This window comes from Carassius auratus, chromosome 4 (assembly GCF_003368295.1).
Source record: "Carassius auratus strain Wakin chromosome 4, ASM336829v1, whole genome shotgun sequence".
Lineage (NCBI taxonomy): Eukaryota > Metazoa > Chordata > Actinopteri > Cypriniformes > Cyprinidae > Carassius > Carassius auratus.
In genome coordinates this window covers 13,048,777-13,070,772 of record NC_039246.1, presented here as the reverse complement: position 1 = coordinate 13,070,772, position 21,996 = coordinate 13,048,777, and the positions used below count along the sequence as shown (strand labels likewise).

The 21,996-nt window shown below is 35.1% G+C and overlaps 2 protein-coding genes across 6 annotated transcripts in view; one reads left to right on the top strand and one right to left on the bottom strand.

Moving 5' to 3' along the window:
* Positions 1 to 779: 779 nt before the first annotated feature.
* On the bottom strand, positions 780 to 3,446 carry LOC113059071 (nuclear transcription factor Y subunit beta-like). 2 transcript variants are annotated; one of them, XM_026227316.1, is made up of 7 exons: positions 3,360 to 3,446; positions 2,443 to 2,536; positions 2,189 to 2,322; positions 1,829 to 2,026; positions 1,582 to 1,660; positions 1,343 to 1,422; positions 780 to 1,224 (listed from the first exon to the last, which is right to left on the bottom strand). In XM_026227316.1, the coding sequence occupies exons 2-7, from the start codon at positions 2,534 to 2,536 to the stop codon at positions 1,192 to 1,194; spliced, it is 618 nt and encodes a 205-aa protein (XP_026083101.1). In that variant the 5' UTR covers positions 3,360 to 3,446; the 3' UTR covers positions 780 to 1,191. The 2 variants fall into 2 exon arrangements, with proteins under 2 accessions (XP_026083101.1, XP_026083111.1); XM_026227326.1 differs by lacking the exon at positions 3,360 to 3,446 and adding an exon at positions 3,202 to 3,323.
* A 1,841-nt stretch (positions 3,447 to 5,287) lies between these two features.
* LOC113059045 (carbohydrate sulfotransferase 11-like) overlaps positions 5,288 to 21,996 on the top strand; it is a 53,985-nt gene continuing 37,276 nt past the window's right edge. The window contains exon 1 of one of the 4 annotated variants that reach the window (XM_026227292.1): positions 5,288 to 5,714. In XM_026227292.1, the coding sequence (XP_026083077.1) occupies positions 5,612 to 5,714 (103 nt within the window). In that variant the 5' untranslated portion in view covers positions 5,288 to 5,611. Of the gene's footprint in view, positions 5,730 to 21,996 lie in introns of all 4 variants that reach the window. The other 3 variants (XM_026227281.1, XM_026227301.1, XM_026227283.1) reach the window with 3 other exon arrangements.

Sequence of the window (21,996 nt, the reverse complement as noted above, 5' to 3'; positions counted from 1 at the left end):
CTTTTATAGCATAACTGGAGTAAACTTTTTTTTTTCCTGTGTCTTAATACTGTCCAAAATCGCAATGCCGTTTTATATAGAATAAGTTCTAGAACAATTCAGGAAATTATTCTCTTTTGTTACCATTACAAAAACAACTACTAAGACATCCTACATTTTGCAATAAATTAGCATAAATTCTGCAATTTGGGTTAAACATTCAGTGCATTAATTACGGTAAAGATAGTAATACACATTTACCTTGCACAGATAATAACTCCTTGAATTTATATAGCGCTTTTCTAAGCACTTAAAGCATCAGGGGGCATCTCCTCATCCACCACCAGTATAATAAGTATAATCTGTCTACTGAGGGATATTTAATATCCCATTTATAGAATCACTTATGCAGTTACATTACATTATAGGCTATATATGTATTAATGTTACATTAGTATGTCACTAACCTAACTATTTTTAACCGAGCTCTTAACATTTCTACAACCCTTTCTTGATTGCTAAATAAACTTTGACAATCTTGGAAAGCCTTTTTTTTTTTTTTTTACACATTTAGTCCACAACATTTTAGTAACAAATCGAACATTTTTTGATGTACACTCCCGTCTTCTTGTGTAGACTAAAGTTTACTAAAAAAATGTATTGCAATAAAGTTTAGTTGGAAATACTGTTATGACAAGGCATACATCTGTTCAAATTAATTTTGATCTTGATCATTTATATCAGCTTTTGTAATATTCTTGGGTGATTTTTAAGACATACTTAAACAACATTCAAACAAATACAGATCACTTTTTTTTTTTATTCAAAGAATCGGCATAACAATGTCAGTTCAATAGGTTAATTAAGACCAAATGAAAATTCCCTTGATTCCCCTTCTAGATTCCGACTGCACCATCCCAAACTCTAAAATAATATTAAATACAAGGAACCCCCTCCCAAAAGTCATAATTTGGTTCGGCCTGTGCCAAGTACACCATTCAAAACAAACTGGCCTAAATGTATAATACTGAATGAATTACAAGACATCACTTAAGATCAAATCATCCTCCTGACAACGGGCACTTTTGTTCCTGTTCTGGTACCCAGGCATCTCTTGATCTTCCTGCACTGACCTGAAAACTTTGCAAGGCAAGAGATAAGTCTGTCTGGACACTGGACAGGCTACTAGATATAAGTTGGGACAGTCTACGGTCATGAGAATTGTATCTGCTGAACGCCAGGGATCTAAAGGATCATAGAAAAAAAAGATGGGTTAAATAGTGAGCATAACTAAAATCTTACAACAGTAAATGGTTCAGTGTCATCAGGAATCTTCAGTCATATATCTGTTTAACATACTAACCTGCTGGTATGAGGTGGTATATACCATCACATTCTGTTGCTGGCCATCAGCAGTGATCAATCCTGCAGGCAACTGACCGGCTGGAAGTTCAAAGTAACACAACATTAATTCATTATGTAGACCTTTAAATAGCTAGAAATAAGCAAGAGAATAATGCTTTACATTTCGACTGCATCAAATCTTCTGAACAAGGCACAAGAATATATAAGCTATATGAATGAAATAGAGACTGCACTTACTGAAACTGTCATCTGTAAGCTCTTCTCCAGGGCCTTCGCTGACTGTAACCGGAGTGAAGCCTTTCTCACCCTTCATAGCCTTGGAAACATGAATATGTTACTTCACCTCTAACCACAATTTGTGCTTTAAAACTGATATTCATGATGACACATGCAGGTAGTGCTTTTCTAAAAATGACATTCTACGATATTCTATTTCAAAAGTGCAAAAAAAATTATTAATTTTGCTTATGTAAGTGAATAATACCTCTCTGAACTTCTGCAGGTAGTTTTTAAGCGGCTCCAAGTACATGTCAAAACCCAGAGTGGACATAGCAAACAGGATGTCCTCTCCGTTTATGGTCTTGCGTTTCTCTTGATGGCATCGCTCGCTGGCCTCAGATGTGATGAAGCTTATGAACTCGCTCACACACTCCTGCACACACTCTTTTGCATCCTTTGCTATCTGTTTAAAAAGAGAGAAGACGGAAGAGATCAAGGTTACTCCTACGTAAGATTTCTATAGATGCATTCCAAAAGGACAATTATAGCTCATAAAATATATTGAAAACAGAGTTATTATGAGTTCTCCATACCTGGAAACAATTTCTAAAATCTCTAATATTACCTTTCCGGTCTGTGGGATGGCATTCTTCATAATGCGGGCAACATTTGCGATGGGAAGGTAGATGTCCTGCTCTCGGAAATGGTCTTTACTGCCGTTGCCATCCTCATGGTCATTGTAACTTTCATCCCCATCATCTGCAAAACAAACAAACAAAAAAACATTACAATAGACAAACTACTGCTACTTAACTCATAACAACTTTTCTCATTATCTCCGACACAGAATAATGAATTATGGTGAGATCATGTCTATACCATCCTGGGTCTGCAAGACATACGTCCCTCCTGTCATATACTCTCCAGTTATTCCTAACTGAGTGGTATCTGTGGTGCTGCCGTCTCCGTCCATCTGAAAACACAAACAGGACAATGGGGGTTAAGACATTTATTCCAACTACAGCTTTATAATGAGCAAAAATATTTACTCATGACCCACAGCAACTAGAACACTCTCCAGAGCATTAAAACCAGTATTAGTAATAATACTGAATAACCATATATACAATATTTATAAAACATAAAAAAAAAATTAGCAGGGATTTTTATCCAAAGAGAAACAAGAAGTACACTTACAAAAGAGGAACAAAAAGTAATTCGTCAAAGAATCAACAAAAATCCTATTAAAAAAAATGACGGGTTAATAAGAAAAACTAGATTAAACAGCTAGTAAAGACACTTATTCAAATGCGAATTATAAAATAAATATGTAACGTTACGTGGCTTTGGATATGTTATTAATATTAATAATAGCTGGTCATATAATTATTTGTATGTATTTCTGGCAGCCTTTGTTTTGATAGTCAGCTAACGTTAGCAGGTTAGCATCGTCCCAGCTCAAGCTAACAAATTAAACACATCTAACATAGGGAAATTTATACTTTTAAAAAAAATTAACTTTAACCAGAAATTAACTGTCTTCTTTTATAATTAGACTTGCTGTTTATTAAATGTGGCTTCGGGGCCTCGCGTGGATGTAACGTTAGCCTCCATTTCTCCACTCAAATAATCTCTTACCCATCCTCAAACATTCATTGTTTTAAGACTTCCTGTATTTAACGGCTGCTTCGCCCCGGCGAAACCCGTAACAGCTTGCCGGTATCGGCCTTTTCTATCCGTTAAACACGAGAATTACCGCTGAAGCGGATCATTTGACCGGAGCCACAAATACAAACCTAGCTCGCTCTCGCGCTGCAACTTGATTGGACGCCGGAAATGGAGCTGCGCGAGACAGTTTGTGCAGGCGTGTATGTTGATCACCAGGGGGCGCGCTGGGGATGATATTGTGAATATTAGAAGATGTTGCATTTAGCGACATTTCTATGCTCCTTTTAAATCGTATTTATTGACCTTAATCATTAAAACGTTGCTTTTCAGCATGTTCCCTTCATTTGGTTAGATGACATGATTCATACTCATTACGTATCCAATGTAGGCCTACATGGGAAATTATCATATAAATTAATTTTATGGAAATAGGTGGAAATCCTATACACACCTCTAACTTCCTCTTATTTACCCTTCTATCCTTTTTTTCTTGTCTCAGGTAAAGATTACTGGTGCTGGAGCTCAGCTTGACAAAAGAAATGAATGAGGTGAATTTCACATTCAAATGCAGTATTTGTTTATCATTGACAACTGTCAAAACCTCCCCTTTTTCCCTTCATATTTGAACTTTTTTTTTCTTCAAGAATGAATAATGCACCTTTGATGATACTTCATTACTTTAAAAGTGTCATATGCTCAAAGTGATGGCAAACATATGTTGCACAGTGAAGTGAAAAAGTAACTAAATGCTCTTCTTTACTTTGAATGTGGGTGGATGATAATGTTTTGTCTCATTGTGTACACATAAGTGTGTACAGTAAGGGCTTTAAGTCAAATAAAAATATAACAGTATTGTACCCCTGTCCTGACTGCTTATTTTGTCTAAACTGGCACAAAAGCTGCACTTACAGTCACATGCTTTAGCCACAAATAACTGCATTTTCCAGGAGTTTCCCAGCATACTTTTTATGCTGTAATTTCTCGCTGTACAGTAAAATCTCTCCTCTCTTCCCTTCATAGGTTCTCAATAGACATCAACAACCTGACCTTGTAATTCTGGCCTAATTCCCTGAGTGCTTCCTCTTGGGAATGGACACCTCAGAAAGTGGCTCTAATCAGCAGGTCCAGAATGCAAAATCACTCATGAATTTTAAACATTTCTGCTTCAGTCAGCACTGAATGCTGTGGACCGTGAATGCATAATTATATTAGCCACTGCTTATTGAGGAGGCAGTTTATATCCATAGGAATTAAGGCTTAATTTTCAATTTGGAATTGCCACAAACTCTTCTCAAATTACTTGGTTTATTATACATTATAAATTACAAATGTAATCCTTATCCCTTTTGACTTAACTTAATAATAATAATAATAATAATAATAATAATAATAATTATTATTATTATTATTATTATTAAGTTTCCTGTAATTTCCTGTTTATTTATTTTTAATCATTTTATTACAGTTTTATTTATATTCTATTAAGTATAATTTTTGTTTATTATTAGTTGTTATTATAATAATACTAAAAATAATTTAGTTTATAAATGCACGTAGCTTAGTTTCTATTATGTACAAAATACAATATATAAATGGTTAGTATTAATAATATTATGTTTATATGTGCATGTAGTTTCTATAGCATACAAAATATGTATATATTATTATTAATTATTAGTATACATGTAGATATGCATGTGTGTATGTGTGTGTGTAGTTTATATATTATATTCAACATATAAATTAATAATGTTTCAGCTAAAATGCTATTTTATTAAATAAATACATGTACAATTACAAACACATAAATAAATGAATAAATAAATAAGCCTTTCCATTTTGTTTGAATCAGATTAACAATAAGAACAAAAGCTACAATAACTAACTGTGATTACTATGGGAAATGTGACACTTTACCATCAAATTTAGTGGCAGACTTGGTTTGATATACTGGCTCATGGATATAAGTGGGATTTACTGCAAAAATGTCAAACCATTAACTAAAAACCTTCAGTTTAATTGCAATGCTTGCTTTATTTTTTAAAGCAACTTAAAATAGACCTTTTGACCTCTTTTAATCCAACTGCAGATGTAGTAAATTATAACTGCGACTTTGAAAACTCTTAAAAAGTAAACAGAAATGGCAGAAAAATATTGGGGCAAGTCAAACGGAAACAAATATAAGATGAAAAGCATTTCTACAGTGTGGGCGCGCGGCGAGAGGGGGCGGAGTTTCGCCGCTGTAGACTAGTGTGCGCAGGAAGGTAGTGCACTCAAGGGAGCTGCGCTGAGATCTTTGATACACGGACGCAGGCGGCATCAGCATCAGACACAGACCCGCTGTACGGGGCTCCGTCCCTCCGTCTCTCCGTGCCCAGCCATGAAACAGACATTACTAGACCTCATGAGGATGAGTAGGATCTGCCGGATGGTGCTGGCCACTTGTTTAGGATCTTTTATTCTGGTCATCTTCTATTTCCAAAGTATGTTCCAACCAGGTAGGACTTCGTGGTGGTTTCCTCCTAAAGGCTTTTAGTCAATTTGAGATGCTCTTTCATTCCCTTTTGTACCCTGTGACATGGTGATTTAGTGTGGAAGAATGTGATTAATAATCACTGAGCTGTTTGAAGGAGCGCGTGCATCGATCAGCAGCAGCGAGAGTGAATGATGTAGGCTACTGACTCACATCAAAGCTGCAGCTGTCTGTAGCCTATCAACAATGACGTCCGGTTTTATGTGTTTTTAATCTTTTAAAACACAATGGGTAGAGCTCGGCTCCGTTGTTTAGTGTTGCTGAGGGACGGTCATTGTCTCCGGTGGCCGGTACAGTAGAGTCACTGTATACCAAACACGCTGTGCAAACATTCATACATCAATAGACTAGCCTAACTGACACACAGTTGAGTTGACAGAGGCTACATTCGCCCTGCTGCTTCTGTTCTTAACCGCAACTTATTCCGTTGTGAAATTGACAATTAAGGAAAGTGGACGAGCATAATTCCATAAATACATCGCTGATTAGCGCAATTTTCGTATTATGTGCTTTACTGGTTGAGCAATTTCCTTCACGAGTCGACTATCTATCTATCTATCTATCTATCTATCTATCTATCTATCTATCTATCTATCAGTGTTAAAGTAGTATACTTATTTAGGCTTTTTCAAAATAGCTACAATTTAAAAGTTCTATCTATCTATCTATCTATCTATCTATGTCTTAATCCACTGGAACTTCACATGGCACATCTGGAAATTGTATTGATGGATGATGTAGGAGGAATAATTATGCCTGCTTGCTGGTTTGTTTCATCTTGACCAGAGCATGTAGCATGTCATCTGTTTTTTTGGGGAATTCCCATGCGCTGCGGATGGAAGATCCAGATAAGGACAATGAAACCTGTGTAGTAGTGCAGTAGAGAGTTACTGCTGTGGCCACCGGCACGGTGGAATGTCTCTGGAAAAGGTGAGTCATCAGCGCCACCGGCATGTGAAGGTCATCATCATCTTACACCGAGGGGATGCTGAAGCAAGACAGAGAAACTGATGAGTTCATGTACACTCATCCAGACGTCATCTCCACATCTGCACAGGATATTTCAGAGGAGATCTAAAGTGCACAGTGTGACACATGGCCTCTTGTGTTTTAAGGAATAGTTCACCAAAAATGAATAGTTGCTGAAATCTTGCTAACCCACGAGTCATGCAAGAGTTTGTTTCGTCATAAGAACAGATTTGGAAAAAATCAGAATTGCATCACTCTGTAGTGAATGGGTTTCATCAGAATGAGAGCATTGCATTAATCCACAAGAAGTCAACATTATTTCCATCAATAAGATGTTCTTAAATTCAAACCATTACTTCTGACTAAAATATTCTATCCAATGAAATGTTGGTGTATGGAACAGGAGAGATATATATGCAGAGATCAAGTACTGTTTACAAGTGAAAACAGTCCAAAATATTTCTAAACAAATATGTTGGTGGATTTCAATGCGAGAGGACAAAAGGCTGTTTTCAGTGGGTAAACCGTTGTTGGATTATAGACAAGATCCAATGGTTTAAGGATAAACCACCACATTAATGGATTTGTTTCTTACAAAAACACAGCTTTTTGCTTCACAAGACATTAACTGATTGACTGGAGTCTCGTGGATAACTTGTGGATTATAATGATGTCTTTATTAGCTGTTTGGACTCTCATTCTGACGGCACCCATTCACTGCAGAGGATCTATTGGTGAGCAAATGCTAAAGCAAATCTCCAAATCTGTTCCAATGAAGAAACAAACTCACCTACATTTACCTACTCATGTAAATTTTTAGCTAATTTTAATATTTAGGTGCTCTATTCCTTCAATTCAACGTTTTTTCAAAGCATCACTGGGGTGCAACAGCGGCCCATGGTCTGTTGGGATGTACAGGCATTTTTTGAACGGTGGTACGAGCAGCTGTTTCTAAACGCATCTGTGCATCCCACATGCTTATGAACAATGTCTAATATAACAGACTCCCTTATGCTCCCCTTTGGCCTGACAGGTGTTTCAGTTTCCTCTTCTGTTTGTGTGTGTGTGTGTGTCTGTGTGTCTATGGCCACATGTCCTTGCTCTTTTCTCCTTTCCTCCCCCCTTGTGTGACCTGATTTTGCACTCTAGCCTACAAACATACCCCGAGAACACACTGGCACTGCACGAGACACACACACACACACACACACACACACTGGAAAGCGCCTCAAATGGACCTGAGCGGTTGAATGACTGGCTGACGTAATGCTTCAGTGTGTTTATGATGATCAGAGAAAGAGAAGCAGATGCCAAAATCTGGGTTGGGGTGATTGGTTACAATTTGTAAACAACTAAATACTTTCTCTTTTGATAGCACAGTCATGAGACCTTATACAATATGCACACTAACATGATTTTATTGTGAATAATGAGAATGTTTTTTCAAAATCACAAAAAAAGATATAAACAGCTCTATAGCACAAATAATACAAACGTTTCAATTGAAAAAAATCTTAAGTGCTATTATAATATTATAAGCTTCACGTTTCATTTTAAATCCTCTTTTCTTCCGTGGTAATCAGCATCTGAACCTTGAATATTTAATATCTTAGATATAGTCTAAAAATAAAGGTCTGGGTTCTGATATGTCAATATACAAAATCAAAAGCCAGAGATTTCTCATCTCATTTCTCTATGTTAAAGTTATCTGAGCTACACTGTACACTTTTTATAGCACTTTTAATGTCTCTATTTTTATTTCTCCTAAAGTATTCTAAAAGAAACATCTGAGAGAAGGTTCTAAAATGAAGAATGACTGTGAACTCTTGATAAGAGCAACTTCTGATGCTTCAGTTTTCCTCTGGGCAGGACTGTAGAGATAGGAGGTAATATGGGCTGGAAAGGAACCAAAATGAATTGTCTTAGGAGCGAAGAGATAAGGAATGTCTGCAGGGAGCTCAACATTCCTTAAGGCTTGGTTACTCAGGGCTAGGATGAGGACCCAGACCAGCAGACCAAAGAATCCAGATTCTTCCTGAGAGCTTAGATAAGGCCATCTTTTTGTATTTCTGTGAGCGAGTTTCCCTGACGCACGGCAGTCTTTCTTCTTCATCTTTGGAGTCTGTTGAGGTGGTCTGGCATTTGATGTTTATGAAGGATAAAGGTCATGCCAACGTGAAAACAAATGACATACCAAAGCTCAAATCACACTCTCTGTTTGCCATTGCGCAACTGTTTGCCTGCCAGTTCTGAGCTCATTGTTGTTTAGGTTTTTTTTTTGTGTGGGCCTTTTTTGAGAGTGCATATGCAGGATATCCTGTTTGTGTGATCTTGGTTGGCCCGTTGTTTTTCAAGCTCTTCTCATCAGTGTGCACACACCCACATGCGCAAGCTGGTCCCAGAGAGATGTGGACACTGGTGCAGCTGGAGTATTAACATTTCAGAATACATATTGACATATGATGTCATAATATTATTTATTTAATAGTAAAAAAAAAACAAGTATATATATATATATATATATATATATATATATAAATCATATTTAATATGAATGTACTTTTTGTACATATTTAGCTATTGTTATATAATTATTGATTATCAAGAGAGATGTGATATGCTGTCATAATATTTTTTTATTTGTATTAATATTTTTTTTATATATTTAAAAAATAGAATATATTATTTTTAATAATACATATTATTATAATAGCAAATATATAATAGAAATAAAAGCACATACATTAAAATAGCATACATTATAAGGCCAAATTCTGTGTAATATTAAATTCAAATATATATATTCATATTAATATTAAAATGCATTATAGATATATATTTGTGACTTAAATGTAGTGAAATCATGTTTGATTAATGGCCCTGATCCACATTCTTCTCGCTGCACTGTCATTATTGCACCATGCCTTTGTGTTCGAGCCAGAGCTTGTGTTGTCGAAGCCCAACAGACCAATTTGGTTGATATTCATCTGTTGGAACGGATTGAATTTGTGGCTCACACTCGCTGATTCATGTTTTTGGGTGGCATAAGAACAGCTGCTGCTATCATACCTGCCCCCGTATCCTGATAAGCTTGTAGCGTATCTCTGAAAAAATGTCAACTGTAGGAAACCCCAGCATATCTGAAAGGCTTCCTTGTTCTTTCATTTCGGTTGATGTCAAAAGCCACGCCTTGCAGACAGACGGACACATGCTTTCTGCCCATCTGTCTCCCTCTCTCTAGCCCTTCCTGTCTCTCCGATGGTTAATTGTTAAAATAATTCCCAGCACTGTGTGAGATAAAAGGTATGCACATGTTTGTGTTTTATGAGTCAGCCCATTAGGTCCATTAAGCCCAGTTTGCACCGTCTGCAGCGTGTTGTCGTGGGAGGAGCCATGTCTTAATGATGGAAAACAGCAAAAGTGTAATTTACCAAGTCCAACATCTGGATGCCAGCCACCCGCATCTGGAAGAATGAAGAGATCCTTGTGTATGGCTGATTATATCCTAAATCCCATAATAACTTAGCTTTTTTTTTGTTAGGAGCCGGTGCTTTTTGTTTTGCGTGATTATGTGTTGCTCCTTTTTTGAATTTGATAATTACAGATTCGGGAGGTCATAGTGTGTGCAGATCCCAGAAGTGGTGCTCGGATGTTGTCCTTTTAAGCCTTAGGAGAGATAAAGTTCTCAGATATGCTTTATATAAGTGATTTGGTTTTGATATTGTTCCTAAAAGTCCTTAGGATAAATAAAATTAGAAAATTGTTGACATACAGCGTAAGTATAGAGGTGTAAAATGACTGTGTGTGCTGATATTTTTAACATTCGGAGTCTTTTGCTCAGATGAGAAATCAGCAGGAGACTTCTAGGAGAATCAAATGAGATCTCTTTTGTGTTTTTTCTTCTTATGGGCATAGTAGTGTGGGTTTGTTTGTGTGTGTGTGTGTGAGTGTGTCTCATTAGGGCCTTTGTCAACTTACTAGCTGCAGTCATTATGCTCAGCGTGGAGTGTCAGCACGTGCTGAATTGAGCGTTTTGCTGGCGAGAGTACTGATAAGCATTGATCTTTCTGTAAGACTTGAGCTCTAGACTGTTAATGGGAGAACAGAAGAGGAGAAGAGGGACCTAACCACATTTGGCTATTGTTTATGCCCGTTCCCAAGATGACAGGGAGAGGTCACATTTTTGGTCTGTGACAGAATGAACTATGAACCCAATAAATGGATCAGAATGACAAATAAACACAAACACACACACACACACTCATTCAAAAGACGAAATCAGCTGAACTACAGTTTTACATCATGATCGTAACATCATTGATATTCTACACCAAATTAGTATTATCACAGAATATTATAAACTATTTAAATGCCAAAGTATATAATATAATATAATATAATATAATATAATATAATATAATATAATATAAAGTATGTGTTGTACAGAATTTTTGGGGTCTTTATTGTCATGAAAATAATGCCACAATGCAAAATATTACTTCTTTTTAAGTATTTCTGGTGATTTTTTGTTCTGAAATACAACCTGCACATTTCTTTGTGAAATCCACCACTTCAGGTACAAGTTTTTCACATTCAGGCCGAGAAATTAATTACATTCTTGAAAAGTGCCAAATTGAATTATGATTTGTAATAAAGGTAACGGTTTGCCAGTGTGTGTTCTTGTGTGTGTATGGTTTCAGTAGGGGTGTGTATTTGTATTTGACTTCTCCTGAATATTGTCTATTTAAAATATGGCCATAGACAAGTTATCTATCACTATTCTCTATTGCTGAACAAGCACACTTGTCTTAAACACTCACATTATATATGTTCATATGAGGTTGATTTGTTCCAGCAATACTTAATAGCTCACCCTGTCCACTGATTAAAACACATTTATCAGTGCAACATGCCAAAGTACAGAGAAAGGATGAAAGAGGCCATTAGAAAGAGACAAAGAAAAGAGCCAACTTGAGTGAGAAGAAATGCGACGACAAAGAAATTCCACATTTCACGGGGTGTAAACGATCACCATGGAAACAGTGGCGTGTATGATGTGTGTTTTGGGGGATGGGGTGTGAAAGTGTAAACAGGTGTTCACATGTGTGTGTTGGTGTGGATGATTTTCCTTTTGTAGGTGTTTGTAAGCATGTGGACATGAGGGCTCAGTCCCTTAAATAATAAGATGATGGGTGGATACAGAGAGATTGTACGGCTTTTAATAAAACGTTTATTCATTCATTGAATCCCTCTTCCTCAATGACAGGAATCAAGGCATTGAGCAATTGCATCAGCATGAAGAGACACATGAGTTCAGATTTGAGGTGAAAGAGAGAAATGGAGAGAACTTGGGCAATGCATACATAGACTGCAAGGGTCAGGCTAAAATACTATAAAATGGGGGTAAAAGCATGCATTAGCAGCCGTATTTATGTTCATTAACTTTTTTTTGTTTAAAATCAAGATTTTAGGTTACAATTTAAGTAAACGTGTATGTTTTCCAGCATTTTAATCACTTTTACCATTTCAAATGTCATTTCTATACCACTAAACAAAAATAATGACTGTTTTCAAATGGGTTTCCCCCGAACACTCCCCTCATCTGCCATTGGCTGGACAAACTGATAATCCCATCTCCAAACTAATGCCATTGTTTGAGCCAATGTTGTTTTATCTGTAGTTGGTTGAGACACTCAGTCAAACGCATATTAAACTAGAATATGAGAAAATATGAAAATATGAAAACATAACATTATAACTAGCAACGGCAGCTTAAATGGTTCAGCAACTCATTCATAAAAACAGTCACTTGTTTCACTCGTTAACGGAGCAGTGCTGTTAAATGAATAGGTTGAATGAATGATTCAGTGACTCACTCATAAGGCCGGGCATACACTGTGCGATTTTCATCGGATTTTGAGCCGAATTCTCGTGCGACTCTTTTTTGGGTCGGGCCAATTTTCAGCATTTTCGTGCGTCGTTTGTCGTGCAGTGTTCGTGCAGTGTACAAGGGGAAACGAGAGGCGATTAAACTCTCCCGACCGGCAATCGGTTGGTCGGATGGATTTCTGCCATGTCCGAAATTTTGATCGCCTCTCGTGAGGTATCGCACTATTGAAGCGGGACTATGAAGCGATTTTCCGCGTTTCCCGCAAAATAAACGAAACCAAGGTGACACGGCATGCAGTGTGGACTGAAGTGATGGAGGGAAAACTTGTGGAGTTATGGCAAAGAAAAATACAAAAAAGACGGAAGAAAATGCCTGCTTACCTCCAGTTTACGTTGCAAAATGGATGAACTATATTGGCCACAGCCTCCGAGCCACCTGCGGGTCTAGATATGCGTACGCCTTTTTCTTTTGGGACGTTTCAGCACACAGAATTGCGCATATCACCAAAGCATGTTTATTCAGAAACCGCCACAAACATCCTGGTTCTGAGGGATCCTACATGTTGATTCGGTTGATTCCTCACGTATAGTGTGAGCAGTCAAATCGCAACTCGACGATCGGGCCATACAGTGAGCGCATACAAATCGTGAGCTTTGGCTTTACATCGCATGCGATCTACTCATACAGTTGGTACCTTGCCGAAATCGCACAGTGTATGCCCGCCTTAAGGTCAGTAACTCATTTTATTCCTGAATGAATTTGCATGATTGAACAAATCTATTAAATCAATGACAGCTTCCATGACTCTCTTTATTAGAGAGTCATGGAAGCTGTCATTGATTTAATCGATATTAATAAAGTTATTTGTTGCCACCTACTGGCAAAACAATGTAACATATAGTTTAAAGTGACATTTACGCATTTAAAGTGATAGACAACATAATTGTATAGTGTTTTTAAGTGAAAGCATTTGTGTGTTGTGACACTGTTGATGGTTCTTTTATATACAGTAATTTGCATCCAGAGTGACTCTTCTGGTTTGACCACTATCTCCCTTTATTTTAAGATCTCACTGTTGCATAGTCCTCTTCCAGTCTGTAATTTTGTGGTATGTGTATGTGTGTGTGTGTGTGTGCGCATTTGGGCTACTTTTAAACCCATACCATTTTGTTTTGAGAATAAGGAAGAGAAATGAGAAAGCAGGAACGTGGACATTATGTAGAGAACTGATCGTATTGCCTAAATATCACGTGGACGTGTGTGTTTGAGTGAATAGAAGTGCTGTATAGAGTCTCATTCCAAGCCTAGTTGCAAAGCCTGGACAAAGTCTGATTATTAACAAATCTCAATGCCGTTGTTGTTTGCTTAATTCACATTTTTAGTAAATTCTCTTCTGGCCATGACATGAACACATCCCATCAGTGCACTTCCCTGTACATGTTACCATGGCATCAGTCACAGTGGCCCTTTTGGTAAGAGATAGCGGGTGATTTATGGACCTGATTTTCTGAGCATGTTCCAAATAGTAACACTAAACAAAGAGCCAAAACACAGACTGCATCGCGTTTCCACACATAAAGCTGACTGTTCTTCATAAAAGCAGCCATTTAGCAAGATCTATGTGTTAAAGATTGTCTCATATATGAGAATGCTTGCATTTCTTTCATGAAGTCTTACAGATGGGTACTATTCCATTCCATTACTGTTCTGTGGCCCCTTTATTTGCTGAGATCTGCCATATACGGACAGTAGGGCTTTCACATTTATGACATTTCTGCTGAGGATGAATTCTATTAATACTAATGATTGTGATTAATTATTTCATGGTCTTTTTGTTAATGTCACTTACATCTTGATATGAAATGTAGGATTGCTCATAATCAAATGTTTGCAAAGAATTATTGCACATCAGGGTAGAATTATATATATATATTTTTAAATTAACTAAAATATTTACCTATAAATATAATGTTTATACTTTCAGTTTACAGTATTGATATTATTATAGTAAACAAACAACAGCAACAACAACTACAACAATTATTATTATTATTATTATTATTATTATTATTATTATTTTTAAAATTATAAATTTACTCTAATATTTAGGTTGGCTTGGTTCAATCAACAGTATTTATTATTATTATTATTAAATGTATTATAGTAATTTATTACTAATTTACTATAGTATTATTATATTTGGAACATTATATTGTAAATTATACTTTTATATGTATTAATATTGTTTATCAGTGTTTTAGTAAATAAGAATAAGAAGAATATGGAATATTATAGTTTAAATGATTTTGTTATTTTATTAATATTGTCTATTAATATCTTAGTAATAAAAAAAAACATATATATATATATATATGGAATATTATAGTTTAAATGACATATTTTATTAATGTGTTTTTTTATTTTTATTTTAGTAATTAATAATAGTAGTAATATAAATAATAATAACACGTATTACTCATTTACTATAGTAATTATTATTATATTTAGAACATTATAGTTTTTTATTAATAATGTGTTTTATTATCTTAGTAATAAATAATTATAATTATATATGGAATATTATAGTGATTAATATAGTTTATTATTATTTTAGTAAACAACAATAACAATAATAATAATAATTAATAATGGTTATTATTATTATTAGGAATAATATTGTTTAAAAGATAAATGGTTAAACTAAGTCAAAGGGAGACACACATCTCCTATGAATGTGCTCCTATACTGAAAAGACGTGGTATTTCATGCTGTACGTGATTGGAATTCAAAGTATATAACAATCGCAGTTATGTCAAATGATCACATATGGCCATATATAATTAATAGCACTGTAAGAAACCAAAACTGTAATATCTGTCAAGATGAGCAGAGCACAAGATGTAGAGGAGATTCAGACTGGAAAATGCTTGAAGCGCACTTGTAATTCGGGGGTTGCCTGGTTTAATGAAGCTAATTAGAGGTGTAAGTGGGTGATCTAATCAAACCACACTCTAAACAGACGGACCGTGGATGTGAGAGGCCCATCAGTCCGCCCCCTCGTGTGGAGCAGTAATGGTACGCTCCTTTGGTAATGGACTGCATGGATCACCATTGTAAGTCTCTGGGGTAGGATCAGTGAGCACATTATTTGGGTTGTTGTATCTTTCCATCTTTTCCTCATGCCACTCTCAGTCTAAAACATTCATGAGGTTCCTCAGGTCAAATCAGCGCAGTTAGACCTTGACTAATAGCACGAGACCAGCCACTGAGACAGGAAAACAACATTTGACCCACATGAATAGCAGACAACAATGCCGTTCAGAGGTGGGTTTACAGTTTTGCACAAATAAAATAGGTTGCAAATGATGATTATAAGTGACGTGACTTCAGAAAAGTGTGATAAAAAGAGATCTCGCAAGCACAGATTGCACACGAGTGTGTTCATGCCACATCCTTTCATTACAGTGCGGTGGACACAGTGTGTATTATGGCTATGATATACATTGAGTCATGTTTTGACACTCTGCAATGGAAAGAGACATTTCAAACAGCCCAGAGGTGATGAATGAAGTCATGCCGTGGCTGAAGTGTTGCCGCGTCATTTGTCTTCTGAGCATCTGGCCGACGGCTGTTTGCTTCTCCATATCTAACCATACATTAGACCTACGCTGGTTCCGCCTGATTATAGAGCTTCTGCTGCTCTGAAGACGCAGTCTCAGTTAACATGGGGTTTAGCTTCGGACTCAGACAACACTGGTTTCAATTTCATCAGTTGCTCTTTGTTGTGTTTCTGTCCTGCAGCTTCTTCTCCTTCTCCTTCTTCTTCTGTAAGGGTGTGTCATGCAGAATTAGAGGTTTGTGGTGGAAGCATGTTTGAGAGAGGAGAAACTCTGACCTAGCAGCTATAAATAGAGCCTGGCTTGCTTCACAGAGAGAATTACAATATATGCTACAGTATATGGAACTATAGGTGTTCCTGCCTGAATTTATGTATCGTTTCTGTATAAGGACTTTTATTAATCATTTTCAATGAGCCAGTTCTGTCAATGAATATGAATTAAGCATATTGGAAATAGCTACAAGATAGAGTGTCAAAACTCAAAATGTGCAGTTCTTTATCTTAATGTAACCCATTTTACTTCAATAATGTGACATAATGATGCACAAAATGTGAAATGAGCACAAAAAAAAAAAAAAAGAAAGAAATGTGAGTGGAACTTGATTTTATTTGTCAGGAAGTGATTAGATTATGAAAAGTGGGCATTACATACAAGTTTGATAAAACAATGCCTAAGTAGCTATTTGCCTCATTATTTAATAGCCCATGCATGTCTACTGTAAGTGACATCAGCATTGTGGTTTCCAAGAATTATATTTTATTATTATGCACATGTATTTATACATTGTTTAATTTAATTGAATGTTTTTTAGACATTTTTGTATATAAATAATTATTTCACAATAAGTCCAGAATCATGTAGTAAATAATATAAATCAGATTTTATATTGAATTTAAGGAGCTATTTATACTTGACCTTACCCTTACTTCTCTGATGCATGAATTAATAATATTAATAATAATAATAATAAAAATGTTTCTTTTGTAAAGAAACCCTAATAACACTATAAAAATTTTACATATTAAATAAATAAAGCAAAACTGGTGTTGTTACTAGAAATGTATTATCAAAATAAAGCTTAAAAAATACACCTAAGAAATTACACATTGTCTTTTAAAAATATAACAATATATATAAATATATTATATGTATTATAATATATATATGTATGTATGTGTGTGTGTGTGTGTATATATATATATATATATATATATATATATATATATATATATATATATATATATATATATTAAGGCAAGGTTTTCAACCATCTACCTGTACAGTAAAGAATGTAATATATGTTATTAATATATAATTAATGTTCCAATTATTAATATTTCATATAATATTCCCTAAATTATGTATTTGCTTTCATCATAAATGTTGAATTAATGCTATCATAATGGCATATAAAGAGGACATATGTATATAAAATTTTACAAAAGAGTCCAAAGTAAATCACCTCATAGTGGTTTTATTGCAACATCACATCCTGAATGATTAAAAATGTATTTTTGTCAAACTAATTGGACAACATGTATCAAAGGGTTATTTCAGTCATATTAAACAATTTTTCTTGACTTAAATAAGTTAATTTTGATGTTTCCAAATAAGTGTTTTAAGCTACATGCCTTTTTAATTCCTTTGGGGACCATGATATATTTCTAACATGCCACATCATTATACAGCTCAGTTAGATGCTTTTATTTTAATTGCTGAGTCTAGTTTTGAGAGCTTTATTTACATTTTGAAGCTATTTTCTGAACACACATTTAAAGTGATTTACTGCATTTCTGCTTCATTTTTAATCTGAAAAAGCCACTGAGATGGGCGGTATACATAGTAGGCAAGCAAATCTGGTGAGAGACAGATATGTTTGGAGAGAGGCATATTGATTAAAGGGTCATATTCATGCACTGCACTCTCCAAAACTTATGGTGCGTAAACACTTGAGAGAGTTTATCAGATACCTCATTTTTGCTTCAAAGAGCTTAAGTATCCATCATTTTAGTTCCCAGGGTCCCCAGTATAAACAAACGTCTGCCAGCTGCCAGGTTTGCAGCTTGATGTCACCCGGTGGTGTTGTCAGATGTGGTTAGATGCTGTGTTTCCCAACAAAACTGTCCACAATGACCTGAAATCAGACGTAGTTACAGAGAGGAGAAGATGCATCAGAAAAAGAAAGAGGGAATAGTGATAGCAAACAGTTCAGCAATAGCAAAGTTCATTCTTTTTTCTCTGGAAAACAAGAAGAGAGGTGTTTGAATAAGAAAGCACCCTTTTCCCCACAATAAACCTGAATGATCTCAGAGTTCAGACACTTTTAGAAATCATTTTTAGATGTAATTGACTTCTTCAGCATCAGTTACTCTTCATTTACACAGATTTTGTTCTGTACATAAGTCAATATATATTAATATTAATTAACAACAGTTTATTTACTAACTGAACAATATTTATAATAATATTTCATAGTACGAGTACTGCTATTCTCAAATACCACAATTGCTGCATCTCTGAGCACAACAAAGCAAATAATGTTTTATTTCTGAAATGCTCATAAAGACAGTCAGTCTTTTAGTTTCTGGATGAATCAGCATTTTTAAATGAATCAGTTGCTTGAATTATTCAAAGATTCACTCATAATGACAGTCGCTCATTTAATTTCTGGATGAATCAACATTTTTAAATGAATCAGTTGTGTGAATTATTCAATGATTCACTCAATGACAGTCGCTCATTTAATTTCTGGATGAATCAACATTTTTAAATGAATCAGTTGTGTGACGTATTCAATGATTCATTCATAATGACAGTCACTCATTTAATTTCTGGATGAATCAGCATTTTAAAATTAATCAGTTCGATGAATCATTCAATGATTTACTCATACAGACAGATGCTTGTTCAGTTTGTAGATGAATCAGCATTTTTAAATGAATCAGTTGCATGAACTATTCAATCATTAACTCATAAAGACAGTCGCTCACTTAGTTTCTGGATGAATCAGCATTTTTTAACAAATCTCTTGAGCAAATGATTTAATGATTCACTTATAAAGAGTATCACATTTAGTTTCTGAATGAATAAGCACCTTTTGTGAACTAATCTGTTGATCAAATGATTCACTTGTAAAGAGTATCTCATTTATCTCATAGTTTGTATTAAATAATATTTATAACTATTTATTTAGGAAGAGTGCTGTTGTTCCCAAATATCTGATTCACTGTGTCTGTGGGTAAAACACAGTGTTTCATTTCGGAATGAATAAATTTTTATTTAAATCGGTTGAGTTAATAATCTCATGATTCATTCATTAAGACAGTCACTTCTTTAATTTCTGAATGAATCTACATTTTTGAATGAATTGGTTGACAAATGATTCAATGATTACCTTATAAAGAGTCTTTTGATTCGTTTCTGAATGTATATGTGTTTTTGTGAACTAATCTTTTGAGCAAAAGATGCACTCATAGAAAGTCTTTTGTTTAGTTTATGAACGAAACAATTGAGCAAATGATTAATTGATTAACTCAAAAAGACACTTTTTTAGTTCTTGAATGAATCTGAAGCAAATGATTCAGTGATTCTCGTGAAGAACCTCTTTTGTAAGATTCGGAATGAATTAGCATTTTTAAAAGAATAAATTGTGTGAGGTTCACTATTGAGTACATTTTCTGTTTTATATAAGTAAATAATAAAGTTTTATCATTATGAGATCGAGATGATTATCAAAGACTCTTCAATCATGCAGACTTTTAAGTCACAGAAAATCTACTCGTCTGCCATAGTTTTCACATCTTGAGGCAGCATATTTTAATATGATGACAGCATTTTCAACTATTCCATCTCATTACTGTCCTAACCTGCACTAACTCTTTAAAGCTTTGTCTTCCAATGTGTAAGAAGCAAAAGTCTTTGATCACTCTACAGAATGCAACCTGAAATGAAGCTTCTGAGCTCTAATGGTTTCCTCTCATTGAAATGACAACAGCATGAGCTATAAACGAGTGTCTGTTTTCTATTCTCCAAACCAGGATGTGTAAGTTCCTATGGGAATGCTTCGGTTGTAGTTGGGATATGAACAGTGACTTCAGGCAGCATTTCAACTTTCTTTTCTTTTTTTGCACTCTCTCTTCTCTTTAGCTGACACAAGCACTTCCTTCCATCATCGAGACTAGCTAATTACCCACATGGGCACACAGAGCAGTGCTTAGCATTGGCTTGGAAATGCTCCTGACAACCCGCCGATGGTTTTAGGCTTTATTGCATCATCAGTGATGTCAGAAAGTACAATCTTATTTAACCTCAGGGTCTATACGAGACTCTCGTGAGCATTATACATCAAAGTCTAAGACCTCAAATTGGTTTTGAGAGGTGAGAGGTCAAAGATGTCACCTATGCTGTCTTTGTGTTATAAAAGGTCATTTTTCTCAGTATGTGTTTGGAAAACCTCTCACCACGTCTCCATTAGCAGTGTGTGGTCTGGGAATGTAAGGGAACGCACTGTATTGTTTGACTGTCTGTTGTGATTTGTTTTGATGGATGGAGCTCTTGAGTGGCAGATGGCTCTCCATCCTGCAGACGTGTTATCAAACACCAGGGGGTCCGAAGACAAAAACAACTCGATGCATTAGACCACCAGCATCTCGGCTTTTGTGTAATTTACAGGAGGGTTTTTCCATTTTCAATTACTATGTATGGCACTTTCCACAAAAAGGGTACAAAATAAAGCCCCTTTGGTCATTGAAAGAAGGTGACGTGTGTCATTTCTCTGTCACTGGCATCACCACAATTTTATTTTCACATCTAGAATTATTTTTATACGGGAAAAATTATACACTACAGCTCTAACTTTCAGAAAATGCTGTTTGTCCACCTCATAAATGTTTGAAGAGCTGTTTTAGTTTTTATTTGTTGTAAAAGAGCTTTGCAGCTTTTTCAGTGCTGTTACCAAAAATTGATGTCTGAATACGGGTTACAAGCTTTATTTGAGTGATTTCAAGGTTTCAATAAAAAAAAAAAAAATTATAATCAAATGTAAAAAAAAAAAAAAAAAAAAGTAAATATATATATATATATATATATATAATTAAAATGTGATCTTTTTTTGTCACCAAAGGTATAGCAAAAAAAAAAAAATGTTATATATATATATATATATATATATATATATATATAAATAATTAAATTCAAAAAATTTATTACTAAGTATTTACTACATTTATTTAGTAATAATTTATTTAGTACATGCTGAGTACTTTTAAGTTAAAAGTATTTAATTTTGTAGGTTATGTTCATTATGTTCATGTTATTTCTGACATAAAATCTATAAACAAAATAGCAACACAAATTTGTAAAAATGAAACTTTTGTCCGAAGTGCCATATTTATAGAAAGTTTAATGAGCAATCAGTATGATTGTGGTAATAGCTGATGCTGAATCAGCTCCGATGGTGTCAGGCAGCCAAACACAGCCATTAGACATCAATTAGTCTATCTTTGCCATCTTGTGTATCGTTCCAGGTCACCTTTAAACATGACAGCAACCTGACAGTGAGTTAGGGCCTTGTTTAAGACTCCAGTACGGCATATGTATGTGTTTTTGATTTGAAAATTTTGTGTTTGCTCAAGGCTTTTTTGCCCAGAGTTGCAGGACAGATGCGGATAATCCTGCGACCACCTGCAATGCAGATAAAAAAGCAGAGGATAATATTCGCAGCAAATATATGAATTAGAAAGCACTTTCGTTGA